Genomic DNA, 15566 nt, shown 5'->3' with positions numbered 1-15566 from the left:
ATGTATGTATGTATGTATGTAGGTAGGTAGGTAGGAAGGAAGGTCTGTCTGTCTGTCTGTCTGTCTGTCTGTCTGTATGTATGTATGTATGTATGTATGTATGTATGTATGTATGTATGTATGTATGTATGTATGTATGAGCTTGCGTGCGTGTGTTCGTTATAAAAAAAATAACAACGTTGCCGGGAGCATATAAGAACAACCCCTGTGAAGGGATACCCTCACCACCAACATCACCACCACCTTGTTGGTCAGCATTATATGGGTCTGGTGAACCCAGTCTGAGCTGAATATGAGAATTAAAGAATTGGTATGTTCTTTCCACTAAGCTTTGTACTATTTGAACAGATGGTTAATTGCTTTGTGGTCACGTGACATCTTTAATAAATCGTGAAAATCAGACTTATTTCGATCTCCATATGTTATCAGAATATTTTTTTTTAATTTCCAAATAATGCATATACCATGTCAATCCATATGAAATAATGAAGAAATATACATTTGTTTTCAAAAAGGCTAAAAATTCGAAAAAGTTTGAACATGAAGTGCAATATTTGGTAATGTAATATAATATAAGAAAGAGATATGAATTGGTTGCTGATTTCAAAGTTTGCAATTTGATATTTATGAATATTTAAATCATTAGTTAGTTGACGTGCATACACTTTGATATAGACACATATCAATACCATTGAAATGGACATGTGAAATGTACACCATCTTCTCGCAGGAGTCCTGTGTTCAACTCAGTTTTTTTGGATAAATATTACAGTAAACCGAAGTTCGAGATATGCTCACGTATGATGACAATCGTACACACAAGTTTGTCACCACGTTGCCCTTTTATCAGTTTTACTTTCTCATCTAGAGTCATTACGGCTCAGTTATAACGTCTGGAATTAACACGAAACGCGGTAAATTTCACTGTCTTCTTCTATGATCAATCAACGGTGAAATCGATCCATTTTCGAGTTGCCATCTATTTCAAAAGGTATAAACGTTTCTGGTTGAGCTGCATAGCGTTCATGTATCGGTCGTGATGGCGATGATTAATTAAGTGGTACGCATACACCTTCCACTGTCACTAATTTCGATCTATTCAGACTCTGGACAGGTTTCTTTTATCTCGGGTATTCCGTAACCATGGCAACGTACCACACTATCATTGCACGATTATCTCAGGTAGCACAAACTTCGTTTTGTTGTTCTGTTCGTTTTTGTCCGTTTTCTCCTCGTTGTTATTACTATTGAGGCACTCGAGGTCGCGTTGTTTTTTATGGGCAAACGCTTGGTTGAAAGATGAGGTGGTGAGAATGGCAGATTTTGGAAGTGAGCGACGTCCTAAAAGAGGGCTGTTCGGACAACTGACAGCACCCCGCACAGATAAACAATTGTCTGGCGTGTCTTCTTTTTCGTCCTCGCTCTCGCAGATCAGTGTCAATTGGTACGTCGATTTGGATAGTCCGAACCGACTAGCTGTCGATGGTGGTGGTGGTTGGATAGGGGCATTTTCTCCCATCTTTCTTGCAAGTCGAGGCGATGTAGACCTCTTTCCGATCGGTGGGAAACTCTGGGGTAGTTTATCCGACTTCATTAAAGGTACGGGGCTCGACGGTCGTGCGGTTCGTCTAGCGACAGGTCTTGTAGGGGGAAGTGGGAGGGGGTCTTTTGGTCGTTCTGCATCTTCCGGATGAAGCAGGTTTTTTCTTCCTGTCGGGGACAGAAGTCTAGGAGCACCAAGATTTGCCATGTTGTTGGCGGAAATATCTACATGGATGGAAAGAGAAAAAAATGAGATCAGTACCCGACTATACTGGAATCTACAGTGCTACAGAATCTACCATTACTGAAACCTGCCAATATGGATTTCATCCCTAGGCCATTTGCGTATAATGGACACAGCTTAGCGTACAGTTGGGTAGACAAGGTCAATTGTATGAATGCACACTAAACGAATCATTCCGTAATGTACATTTCTACTTCCTCGTGCTCAGTGTAATTGACACTATTCGTAATCGACACTATCGATCGAACTAAACACAATCTATCTATGCAAACATCAAATCCGTGTAAATACACTAATAGGTAGATATTCGCTCACGGGTTCTCCGTAAGTTTCAAAGGTTGTCCAAAGTCTACTATATTCAATTTCAGCAGCGTCAAAATGCTGAACAAAGGTGAGAAGTTACACAATGTATCCAGCTCGCGTTCCCTATACTGCTGGCACCGGTTTAAACAGTGAACATTAGCTACCAGTCCTGTATTATCTACCTTTTTCTCGCAATTATTCTCTAAATCAATCGAACTGTGAAATGTTCGTAGGCTTTACTGTTTTCGAGTGTAAATAAATTTAAAATAAATATAATATAAAAAGTACTGCGAAATATTTATAAATGAAGTGCTCACAGACTCTAACGACCTGACACACCTACGCCGATCGCAAAGCAAAAATTTTCCTTTGAAGTTTGAAGGCCATACATGAAATCGACACGCCTTTAACGTGACAAAGCGCACAGAGAAATAACTACTTACTGAAGTGTTACGCTGGAGGTAGACTATGTGTACAAAAATGAAACATACAGGCTTCAGCTTCTATTCTGGAAATACGTTTCCTGGACATACACTCTTTTAATTTCTGTATTCAAAAACGTTATTTCCCTAATGTTACACGGTTCGGATAAATTGATAGTAGTTCGAAGAAAGTCTTACTTGTACGTATTCCGGTCCTTTCAACAAAATGTCCTTGGTCGGTTCCTCGTCTAGTTTTCGCTTCTAATTGATATTTAAGGCACACGTTTCACCATAGCCGGGAAACGATACGTCACTATGCTTTGCAGAGCTTGACGAACATCACACACTTATATTGGTAGTCAAGCCGAAACGATGAGTTCTTGATAAAGTTCTCCGCTAGTTCTTAGAAAATTGTGTTACCAGTGTGTCGTGTACAGTGATATATCGACCCAGTCTATGTCTCAGACGCTTGAATAAAAAGAGCTCAGAATAGTCGAATGTCTTTACTTTCCACGATGGCCTATTGTGATACGGTGTCCGACGTCAACTCATCCCAGTCCCCACGGCCAATAGTTTTATGTCGTGTGTTCTTGCAATGCGTAGCCGACACTCGGTATGGCAGCAACCTGTAAAGTCAAAATAACACAAATTTTTGAGTGTCAAGGCGAATTAATAGCCCTTTCACTACACTACTGTAACAATATAATACAATACAATACGGAAGCCCATGTCGTAATTAAAAGAACCTACTACCTTTGTTTTGAACTTCTTTGACTTTCACTGAAAACCTGTAAACAAAATACAGAAGCTCGGATCCTGGGGCTATTATCAGTTGGAATGACGTCGGGGATTAACTGGGATTAGCGTCTCGCGGAGAAAACAAAGTAGTTTGGCAACGAGACACACAGATTTCTACCTCACCGGTTTCTGCGTAACAGTGAGAAACGGCAGCCGTACTCGTACCGTACTGGCAATCGCAATGGAGTGCGTCCGTCAATTAATGATCCGGTTTTTTTTTTTCAAGAGAGGGCGACCTCTATCTCTACGTGATATCTACTACATTGCGTCATTTGAGTGACTCTCCTGTATAATTTGGAAGATAGAATTTTCTAACGACCAAAAATTGCATTGAATAATTACAGACGCCATAGGGTGAAATTGACGAACGATTAGAAAAGAAGCCCATGTCACGTATTTACGTATCGACACCAACACTCGAGCTCTCACGCTAATTGACCAGCATGGGTTTGAAGGAGTGCGAAACTCGAGCTCTATAGTTTACGAAGAATTGAAAAGACGTTAGCGATTTGCAAAGTAACATGTTTTTTTTTATTCATAATTATATAACAACTTTTGACATTTTGGTCATTGCTATGACAAAGCTATCCCACTAATGCTAAGTATTTCCCGCACAGCTACTCGTATGAACATTTCCCCTTTGTTACGGGTTCCCTGGCAGGCATAGACAAGAAAGATCATGCATGCACGTCTGTAAAACAAACCCATTGACGTACATAGGTAAAAATCGTTTCTATTATATTACCGTAACAACAACTTTACATTTAAGTCGCCAGTCTCGTTATGCGGCCACGGCTCTCCTTCTACAGCATTGTTGTATAACCGTATAACTTGCACTGAAATCTAAATACTCGGCAGACACAGACACAGTCAAAAAAAAAATCCAGCGAAGGACAGATCTATCAATGGTATCAAATACCCGAAACTGTGATTAATTGGGTACAGTTGACATTGTCGACATGAGGTGTTTACGGCTTTTAGCATACATTAGTCGGCTTCCAATTTACTAGAATATCTCACAGCTACCTAGTAATTATCCGAGGTTACTTTGTTTGTTCCCAGCCATTATCAGCATTGTGATGAACGCACCCCCAGGCATTTCTCATTCGATTGGCCAAATGAGCATGGTCACTGACTCTGCGTACTAATAATATTTACATGCAGTTTGGAGTGAGACTGACCGGAACACTGTTGACGTCAAGTGGACAGCAAAATTGAAGATTTACGTTTAAAAAATTCCAACTATAAAAATAGACTTGATGGTAATACAACTCAACAGTAGCTCTGAGGAATAACAAGGGCATTTACTTTATTGTTTCCGTGACGTGCCGTATGGAACAGTGTTGTTCAGCGCTATTTCCTGGCAAGTATTATTGTCAAACATCAAAACAAATATGTGATATCGATCTGAAAGGTCGAACGATTTTATTTTGGAGTTGAACGCTATATTTGACTGTACCAATATGATTTGATGACGTTCAAGCTATTGATTTCAACGGGACTCGAACAGAGATACAAGTCACCTCGCCTCGCTTTGCCAGTTGGGTTCTACGAGCCACGGGAGGTGACTGACTCTGTACTAATATGTAATACTGCTACAGAAAGCAAAACTAGTGTTTCACGAGCCGGCCTTGAAGATTCTACCACTTATCAATCGAATTTGACCTCGACAGCTATGGTAGAAAACTCAGCGGGTGATAGATTATACACGACATGATAATGTGCGATATAATACTACTACTAAATACCCCAGCTCGGAGTAAAAACAGTTCAAAGTCCGATCAACTCACCGATTTACTGAAGAGTGGCTTTTGGGTAGAATCCCTTTTTTTTTAAAAAGACCTTGAATTTTGTCTAAGATGTTGTCACAGCTGTGTATACGTCGTTTATCGTGTTGCGTCTCCCACCACCTAACAGCGGCGTCTGTACAAATTGTGTCCCATTGAATTATGCGAATACAAACTGAATGAGTGTAAAACAGTAATTATTAACTCGGGCATGCGCAGAAGAAACTGTGTACGCCCACTAGCTTCACGATACATACTTATGTCTTTACCGTGTTTACTCTATACTTGATGTATACAACTAGAACTACTAGAAATTGTCAACATTATCAATATAACACTTATAAATAACCATTGAGAACATTTTAATTGCATTACACAAAGGTCAGGACGGAGCTCTGTCTGCACTTTCTCAATTTCGTATATCGTGCTATAGGCTGTAATTCATTGGAATGTGTATACATTCAGTGATATGTGTATATGTATACTTGGATACATACATCATGTATTTCTACAGTGTAGTTCAGACACAAAAGTGGCAGTATGAGTCTGACTATGAGCATGTCTCGATCGAACTCAATCACCAGACTATGTAACGATTCGTTCAACCTAAAGGAGGAAGCTATGGATTTTAGCGAGGACGATTACAACGATCTAAAGCGAAGTAAATTTTCTTGTCGATCGACTACATGTACAACGTTTACAGTTTAATAGTACCTCTACACAAAATATTTGGTCACAGCGGATTACTAATGAGGGGCATAGGGACGCGTAACATTTCTCAGATTGCTGTTTTCCTTGTCTACAGGCTAAAATATAATAGCGTTTCGACTTGAATATGTTTCCCTAACCTGTATGGAAAGAGAACCAATTGTTTTATGGTATATTGATACATTTGTAGCTGCAGGGTTCGTGTTGTATTTTCCCTCGGAAAACAACAATGTAAGTGATGATACGTGTCCCAGTGACGAGGAGGGTAAAACGGCCAGTTGTGTTTAAATATTAGTCTTATAACTGTACAATAGGAAACTTGCAATCCATACTGAGCATGCTCGGACGCAAAGGACTATGGGATTATCTGTGGTTATCGTAATACCTAATCTGGAGCTACCGATAAAATAAACCTTCTACAATGGTCAGAGTGACTATAAATCGACTATTTGTGGCTAAAAACAATGCAACATTATTGTTTCAATGCTAATTGATTAGTATTTATTATCACATTCCCCATGATGCAACATTCAACATGGCAGGTTTGCAAGTTCCTTAGTTCAAACACCGTGGCCACTCTACTGGGGCCAGATGTGACTTTTGTGAACCAGACAATATAGCAGTACGAAATAAAATGTCATATTACATGGGATTCTTACAGTATCAAAGCTGACCAGTTATTCCCACTGATATGAGTGACACAATGGAACCACGCAGTCAGGCACTACGACTACATACACAAGGCAACTGAGGTATTCATCGGTAAAATAATCGACGCAATTATATTCAACAATCAAAACTTTCTGTCTTTGTTACATACAACACAAAATACAAACGATGCAATGCAGTTGAATGCAAGCAGAGGCATTGTTCCGTGATTTCATATACAGTAATGCGTTATCCTAGTTATGTTGTCTGTGTTGTTAATATCAATGAAATTAATAAAATCATACATGACCTTGGTGTATTGTTATCAATGAAATTAATGAAAGCATACTTGGCCTTGGTGTTTACGATAAGTGATGATCAATCATCTGTGCATTTCAATCCTGCTTTTAATTCTGCTGATGGTCACTGGTAGTCTGCAAGATACAGATATTCGTGCCACGCTCAGGTTGAACAACACGACGTATTTTACGTACAGTCTAAGTCACTGGCTTTTAGTTCGTTTAACTTTGCTCCAATTATATTGAAGACATCATGACTTCGCTGTCTAAAAATACAATTTTTTTTTAAAAATGTAAACATATTTTAAAAAGCAATGATTTAAAAATAAATGCCAGACAAGATTGAACTGGATCTCGATCTAGGGTGTAAGCTGGCGATCCCGGGGATAGGAACTTTAGTGCGATTGAGTTATTCCGGAAGTCACGGTTCGAGTGATCTTGGTGATAAATGAGATACATTTGTAGAGTGGCTTTGGTGTATTGTTGCTGCATTAATATCATTTGGGTCGAAATAATAGGGAAGTGCCATACGCATTAATTAAGTGAGGGGACTCCATCCCTCGGGGGTGCGCGGTACAACTTCAAAACATCTGGACATGTAGAATCCAAATACGTCCATCGTTAGGGATTTCCAGTCACAATCACCCCTTCAGTTACCTTTCTTTACTCTGATGCTGTGAAGGTATCTCTACAGCATGAATACATTTCTCCATGTTATCAACCCCGTGATTTGGTAATTTTTAGATTAAAAGCCGACCCATGTTTAAGGATTTTTGATTTTTTTAATTTTGGGCTATATAGCCAGTACGTCAAATCAAAGTTTGAAACAGCCATAAAGGATACCAATTGTATTTCTACTTGTATACTTTCTATGGGATTACAACCCCAAGTGGGTGATCTTTTGTAGCTCTTTTAGAGTCATTGATGGGTTTTGTCTATTCATCCTAGCCCTCGCCAGGAATGACAGCTAAAGATGTAACACAGCAGCGCATGTAGTAAACAGGATATGTATGCCCGAGATCCAGCCATCGGTTGAAATGCGCTGCGTTCACCTATCTTAATAGTTTTCTTGCTGATGAGTGTAGTATATTTGTTCTTGTCCGTTTTCTATTTAGTGAGAGCGATACGAAGGTCGTTAATACTGACAACTAACATCTGTCATCCGGGTCTGTCTATTATACAGACCAGTATATAAATGTTCAGCTAAAACAGGAAAGTTCTGATATTTGCTACAATCAAATTGTGAAAATAGAGAAATATTGAAACAGGCTGCACCATCTGTTCCCAGTACATCGAATCAAACTTTGATACAGTCATACGAGATATAAATTTAGTTCTAACACTTTGTTGATGTAATCCTAAACATTGATAGTCATGAAATTTTAAAAGGATAAATTTGACATTCATTATATTTCAAATATTCACTCCAAATTGATAACAATGTAAAATGTCATAGTATTGTTATCGTGTATAGAAGCCTACTCACTGTCACTTTATATCTACGTAACTCGCTGTTTACCCAGCGAGTATTTTAAAGCGGTCATCGACCCCTACAATTTAATATATGTGGGTGATCTTTTGTAGCTCTTTTAGAGTCATTGATGGGTTTTGTCTATTCAGTGGAATTGTTAAATTACCACAACGAGTTTTTCTGTCCCAATGAGACAACAGTGTATCGTCGTAAACTCACCAGACCATTTTACGGCATTGGTATAAACTGTTTCTCACGAGGGGAGAAAAATGCTCTTGCTCGCGCGAGAATGCAGTAGTACAATGTTCCAGTCGGAATTGAAGCTTTTTGAAATTATATTTCACTCTGTTTACTGAGTCAGTTCTATTAGTTTGTGACTGTTGCTCTGTGTTCGTGACTCGTAACAATACAATCGTGATCGAATCTGTGTTATTGTACCCAAAAATACATCATGACAAAACATAGACCCAGGAGGAATAACAAAAGAACACCATTTTAATAAAACCAATGAATATAAATGTATAGATATAGCATGCCTTCATCGAACCTCGATAGTGTGTGTCAGGAGGGGTTGGGGACTGGGCATAACTTGAAATAACGGGGGGGGGGGCAGTGTTTTTTTAGAAGGCCGGTGAATGATGAAAACGATTGCCCCTCTCCCAAAGACGGTGCACACTATTTACATACCCTCACCACATCCGTCATTGGAATATTATAACGTGATCAAAAGTATCACTACACGCGAAATAGTGACCCTCCCCCAAAACTTGCATGAAATGGTGACACCCAAACAAAACCACCCCGCCCCGCCCCCTGCAATTTGTCACAAGCCTCTTAATACATCCAACGTCTTTAGCAAAAAGAGGGGTCTCCATACTGCATTTCCTAATGGTGTACCAATAATCCTTGCACTTTTCAACACACAAATAGTACATTGCCATGTCCTTCACAGCATTGTTCAATAACACACACACACTTAAACTCACAAAACAACCACGTATTTTGAATTTCGAAGAATTCTAAAGATGCTACTGAAGCAGATAACAATACTCGTCATAATCTAGAGTAGTTGTATACTGAAAGTGGAGTTATTGCAAGATTAACATTTAAAAAGAACAGTCGTTCGCTGCACAGCTACCGCTAGGCACGTTAAGTGCTTAACAAGCAGATGCGATATTTATATCTGCCATCAATACTAATGGTAAACCGACCGAAGCCAGTCTTTACTAAAACCCATGTCTATTTCAAAACAACTTGCGTTGTACATTTGTTACCATGGCAACACAATTTAAGACGCACGAAATACTACTAGGTTTTCAAAGACACCCACGTTTGCTACTCCGTGTTATATATCCGTAACTTGAACTTGAATTAATGATACACAAAAATTATCATTTTTTTTCGTCACGATTTTTTCAACATTACATTCGATATCAAAACCAGAACGACGAGTCTCGGAAAATCTGGAGTGAATTTGTGGTCGAGGCAATAGATATATGTGTAGAATTAAAAAAAAAAGAGAGAGAGAGAGCAACTACCAATTACTTGTTTTTTGTTTTCATTTCTAATGAATCAGTGTGTCTGAAGTGTTGTCTTTATTTACCGATATTGTATGAACAAAGACAAAATACTTAGGACACATACTGTTTCGACGAGGTTAAAAGAAATTGGCTGCAGTAGTATTCTGTTACTGAAATCGACGCCAGTGAGTCAATTTCATTTTAAGACAAAGGAAAACTTTAATATGTTTTACAAGTGGTAATCTCTGTGATGTTAGATGTAATACAATCATGTACGTGAAATTGACCAGTCAAGAGTGAAATCAACACGGGCGTTATGCCAATTGTGTATTGAAGGTAATTGATGATAAAAGCTTATCTACAAAGAATACCTTATCTCTACAGAAACCATTAGAGAGTCATATTAATGCTGACTTTACAGCGTTATTGGGGGGTGGATGGGAGATATTGCTGCCCAATAACAGTTACCAGTGTTGGCTGAAACCAAACCTGGTATATGTTACATAAACGATTTGACAACATATAGTTCTGTGTAGGTAGACTGAATTGCTAAGGAAACTGTAAGACTTATTTCAGTGCATTGCATTACTATTATGGTCATCAACCGTGTTGCCAACGTCAGGATATGGTTACCAATGGCATGACGGCACGCATACACACTTAGTCTAACATTATACTAGAGTGGTTTATTTGTTATTTTGTATCTTACTCAAGTAAAACAGCTTTATAAATGCAGTGTGTGGAACTTACATTAATCGTTTCCTAGCGACAAATATTAGTGTTTTCTCTTTCCGTCTGCCAGTGCCTGCCTCTCTCTCTCTCTCTCTCTCTCTCTCTCTCTCTCTCTCTCTCTCTCTCTCTCTCTCTCTCTCTCTCTCTCTCTCTCTCTCTCTCTCTCTCTCTCTCTCTCTCTCTCTCTCTCTCACACACAAACTCTCCCCTCTTTCCCCCCTCTCTCTCACACACATACACACTCCCCCCTCTCTCCCACACACACAAACTCTCCCCTCTCTCCCTCCCCTCTCTCTCTCTCACACACACACACACACACACACACACTCCCTCTCCCCTCTCTCTCTCTGACAAACATCAGTTGTTTATCTCTATTCACTTCCTCCATCCTCTCTCTCTCGCCCTTCTTCCAATAAAAGAAATTGATAACAAACAAACACATTTTCCACTGATCTCCATGGAAACTATTGCAACTTGAGTATAGACAATTTCAGTAAAAATCTATAAACTTTACACGTTTGCTGCTATCAGCATGCACCGATGCACTCAATTCGTCATGCACAGTAAGGCGGAAAATTAACCGTGTTTCGGTAAGGGAAACAACCGCTATTTCATCGCCGAGAAATTAATATACGTGTGTCTCCGTGTGAAATGCAATTTGTAATATTGTATATTTCACGGATCTGCGCATCTATGTGGAGCATAATGGATTAGAAATGTACATTTGTCGATTTTTATAGATATTTTTTATGACCAAAGTGACGTCATAATGAACTGTAGTAATTAGTCAGTTACAATACACTGTAGAATTTAAAAGTGGAACAAATCCATTTGGTTGATTTTATTTGATTAAGTGATTACAGACTGCGTGACAATAATCAATATGACTAACAATACATGTGCAGGACTGTGTACATTTCAAGGGGCATAAGCTGTATTTATCAAATGTACGTTTGTTTGTGTGTTTGTTTGTTTGTTTGTTTGTTTGTTGTTTGTCACAAGATATTGACATGGTTCGTAAAAATATATGAACCCAGTTATTGACCTAGGGTCAAGGATGTTTACATTTTATGTAAATCGGTTGGGAATTTAGCATACTAGACAACCAGATGGTTGACTTCTATGGCAAATAAGTCTACCGTATAAGGAACAATGTAAATAGTCCATGGGCACTGAAGCGCATAATGTTGTCTGCAATTGATCAAGTAGACTGAAGTTTACTGTGGAATCCCGGATGGAGAAATGCTGAGCCCTATCCCTGAATGCAAGCTCAACTAGTTTGTTAGATTAAGTAATAGTTTTGCTGTAAAAATCATTGTATTTTCATTTTACTCAGTAACAAGACCAGTTCGAGTTAAACCTTTCACCTAGAGTGTGCGTCTATTCTTTCCTATGTACTGTACTCCAAAACTTGTGGTCCCTACCCCATCCCGTACTTCACAAAAAAACTCTTGGCTTTCTTGACACTGTTGTTCTTGTTGTTGTTGTTGTTGTTGTTGTTGTTGTTGTTGTGGTGGTGGTGGTGGTGGTGTTGTTGTTGTTGTTGTTGTTGTTGTTGTTGGGGCGCTCTCATACATCGGTCAACCCCTCCCACGAGAGGAGGCCGATGAGGGCGAAACGACACGACGTATCTTACCGTTTAACGTCCTACACGAGTGATCTGATGATACAGTTTATATTACACGTACTCTAAAAAGGTAGACGAAACCATTACTGTGCCATCAACTCGATCTTTCTAACAACGTTGGGAAGATGACTTTAATGTCATTACATCGAAGGCATGCACCAATCTCAACATTTACAAAATTAACTACAATATATACTGCAAATCATACTACAGCGGAATGGCAATCTGGGTTTCGGTTTACTAAGATGGTTTAGTTTGTATGTGTCTATCTTTGTAAGCCGAAACCTCGATTGCCGCTGTCATAGTTTGTAATCCACTCTTTGATGAAAAGCTTATAGACTTGAAAACTGTGAAATGTCTCTAAAAGACTGTGGTCCGCGGACAAGGTATCTATACATTTACGCTGTTACAGAGTACACACCCACTGTACATACATTTTATCAGACGAATAGAAATCTGGTCTGATTGCATGTAATAGTCCTCAAAGTACTAGCAATCATGTAACAAGAATGTATTAATTGGGTGTGAAAAACAAATGTCTGACAGAGTTATACACAAACGTTGGCCACGAAAGTTGTCTTGTCTAATTCTTATGATGGCTTCAAGGAGAAGATACCATTAACACGAGAACCATGGTAGTGAATCGTGGGGTTTTAAAAGCAATATAACTAGATTTGACATTTATTTGCCGTGTCGTTTCATCACCTGTAAACGAGAAAACAGCTGAGGACAAGGTGTGCACATTCCGTTGAAGTTATTTGGACAAAGAGATCTTGTTTCACTTTTGATCAATATTATCATACATTTCGACTAGAATCATATATATAATTGTTTCAAGGACATTTGAATCGTATGATTAACATTTTTTACGATGGCCTGCTAATGACAGTTTTTGCTGTTGAAAATTTAAATTTTGCTGTACAGTTGAAAACTATTTTAAAGTTTAAGCGTTGGCACGAGCAGGCAACTGTACATTTTTCCAATTTTTCAACATATCTTTCACCTACGTGTGTGGTAGAAAGAAATAAAGCGAAGACTGCACGTCAGCAGACAACACTGGCAATTTCTTATCTTCTGACCGCAACACCAAAGACGAGTCAATAGTTTTTACATAGTCTAGAGAATTTTTTTCCTCGGCCTACGTGTGGTAACGCAAACTGCCGAGTCGCTTATCCAATTAAGATATACTTTGCACTTTAACATTATCAACTTTCAAACTCTTGTTCCTAAACTTTTAAACTTTTATTTGACATCTTAGATCAAGACTTTCTTTCATTGTTCATTGGTCATTAATTAAATGTAAATGCAATTATTTGGCATTCTCTACTATTATCTCTAACTATCTTCATTACCCCCTCTACGGTCAACCAGTCATGGGGTTAGGAAGCCTTATCACCAACAAAGACCCCGCCGCAGTCATTAATAAGTATATTTGACATCTTGCCAAGTAACAAAATCCATTTCATGATATAGAGTAGATAAAATCGTTAAACGTAGAAGCAATTGTGCCAAACGATGTTAAAACACACGCCAAACACTTCTGAAATTGGTAAGAGAGTTTACTGAAGGTCGTTCCGAATTATGCACAGACCATTTCTATCTCAAACTATCGTATATATTGTAGCAACAGAGAAGTCTCCCTCCAAAATCTTTGAAATCAACATGTATTGCCTACGATGACGTCGACGATGACGACGACGACGACGATAATGATGATGATGATGATGATGATGATAATGATGATGATGATGATGATGATGATGATGATGATGATGATGATGATGATGATGATGATAATGGTGACGACGCGTACGACGACGACGACAACGCCGCAGCGGCGTCGAAGACTACGCGACGACGTCGACGATCGATAACGATAACTGTCTTGCAACCACTGCGGATCACTGTGTGTGGGATAAGGGATAGTTCCTGTTTCCATAGTACATGCACGGCTTCCGTTTTAATGTAATTTAATAGAACATGTAATTGGGAATTCGTTTTTGATAGTTACACTAGACTGTGATATTTACGAGAACAATCGACACTTGGAGTTTTTACTGTATATATGTACATCATTCATCTAGTTAACATTTGGAATGCATTCATAATACTCTGGGTAATATAGGTAAATATAATCATGGTATTAACCTAATTTTTTATATCAGCTTACGCCCCCGCCAACCTCCGTACAACCCCACCTCCTCCCAGAAATCCTTGATGTACCACTTCACGAGGTTGACCTTGAATGAGATTGACAGCCCCGTGTATTGTATTTTCCTGGTTTCACACGCTGGGATATGCGATGCTTCGAATATCATTTCATGCCTCGGGTATACGTAAAATATATCCTTAAGTCACGTGTTCTAGTAATCTCGCGTGTCAGTAAAAATGCTTAATAGAAGCGTTTACGACTATATGGTGTTCCGATGTGAATAGGTGGTACCGTAATGATCATTGATTATCATTGGCCACATCTCACGACAACGGGCTATGAGATACAGTTACAAATAGTGAGAACACCCCCCGTACAAGTGTATCAATTTGTCAGCAATGTCCTCGATAGAAATCAATACAAAATATCAGTTTGTTTTGAACATATATATGCCGAAATTAAAGCTACTAAGAATGAGAGTGGGTAGCAACCCCACACATTGTTGTTGTTGTTGGAGACAAAAAAAAGTACACGATTCACACTTAGATTAGAAACTGATGACTTGATGCATTTTTATTATTCACCATATGTTGGTAATGTGATTGAGGAGACATCCAGTTTTATATTGCTTCTTTAGTGACGAAGCCACGACACTGGCAACGATGACGATGACGATGACGATGTTGGTAGTGATTATGATGATGATGATGATGATGATGATGATGATGATGATGATGATGACGATGATGGTGGTGGTGGTGGTGGTGGTGGTGGTGGTTGTGGAGGTGGTGGTGGTGGTGGTTGTGGTGTAGGTGGAGGTGGTTGTGATGATGATGATGATGATGATGATGATGATGATGATGATGATGATGATGATGATGATGATGATGATGTTGAGCTGGTGGTGGTGGTGGTGGTGGTGGTGGTGGTGGTGGTGGTGGTTTTTTTAAAGGACACAAATTAATTTGTGTTAAATATCTACAGTTCTGGTCATCAAATTTGTATTTAGTTTGATAATTGTTCAATCTAATATCTTTAGTGAGGAGACGTGGACGTCTGAAGGTCCCGGTAATACCTATCAAGGTGACGGACAAAATGTATCCTTTACCATTACGACTATAGCGTCTAAGTGTACATTTAAATACAAATTGTATTCCGTCATCATCAGTCACTCAGACCTCACAGTGTGAAAATGATCATAGTTTGACGCTAACAAATCTTGCAAAAAATTCACTTATATAACCCATGTTTATTACTTTCTGTATAAATCTTTCTAAGTAATCGCAATGCTTTCAACCTCTTGACCTTTAGGT

At 38.9% G+C, this 15566-nt stretch overlaps 1 protein-coding gene across 4 annotated transcripts in view; it reads right to left on the bottom strand.

Moving 5' to 3' along the window:
• Nucleotides 1-470: 470 nt before the first annotated feature.
• LOC144433952 (uncharacterized) overlaps nt 471-15566 on the bottom strand; it is a 33364-nt gene continuing 18268 nt past the window's right edge. The window contains exons 1-3 of one of the 4 annotated variants that reach the window (XM_078122365.1): nt 5100-5245; nt 2710-3137; nt 471-1767 (exon numbers count right to left, since the gene is read on the bottom strand). In XM_078122365.1, coding sequence (XP_077978491.1) covers nt 1163-1750 — 588 coding nt within the window. In that variant the 5' untranslated portion in view covers nt 1751-1767; nt 2710-3137; nt 5100-5245 and the 3' untranslated portion in view covers nt 471-1162. Of the gene's footprint in view, nt 1768-2532; nt 2620-2709; nt 3138-3264; nt 3490-5099; nt 5246-15566 lie in introns of those variants that run through there. The other 3 variants (XM_078122367.1, XM_078122366.1, XM_078122368.1) reach the window with 3 other exon arrangements.

Source organism: Glandiceps talaboti, chromosome 4 (assembly GCF_964340395.1).
Source record: "Glandiceps talaboti chromosome 4, keGlaTala1.1, whole genome shotgun sequence".
In the NCBI taxonomy this organism is placed as follows: domain Eukaryota; kingdom Metazoa; phylum Hemichordata; class Enteropneusta; family Spengelidae; genus Glandiceps; species Glandiceps talaboti.
The sequence above is the reverse complement of the archived record's forward strand: the minus strand, read 5'-3'. Positions and strand labels throughout refer to the sequence as shown.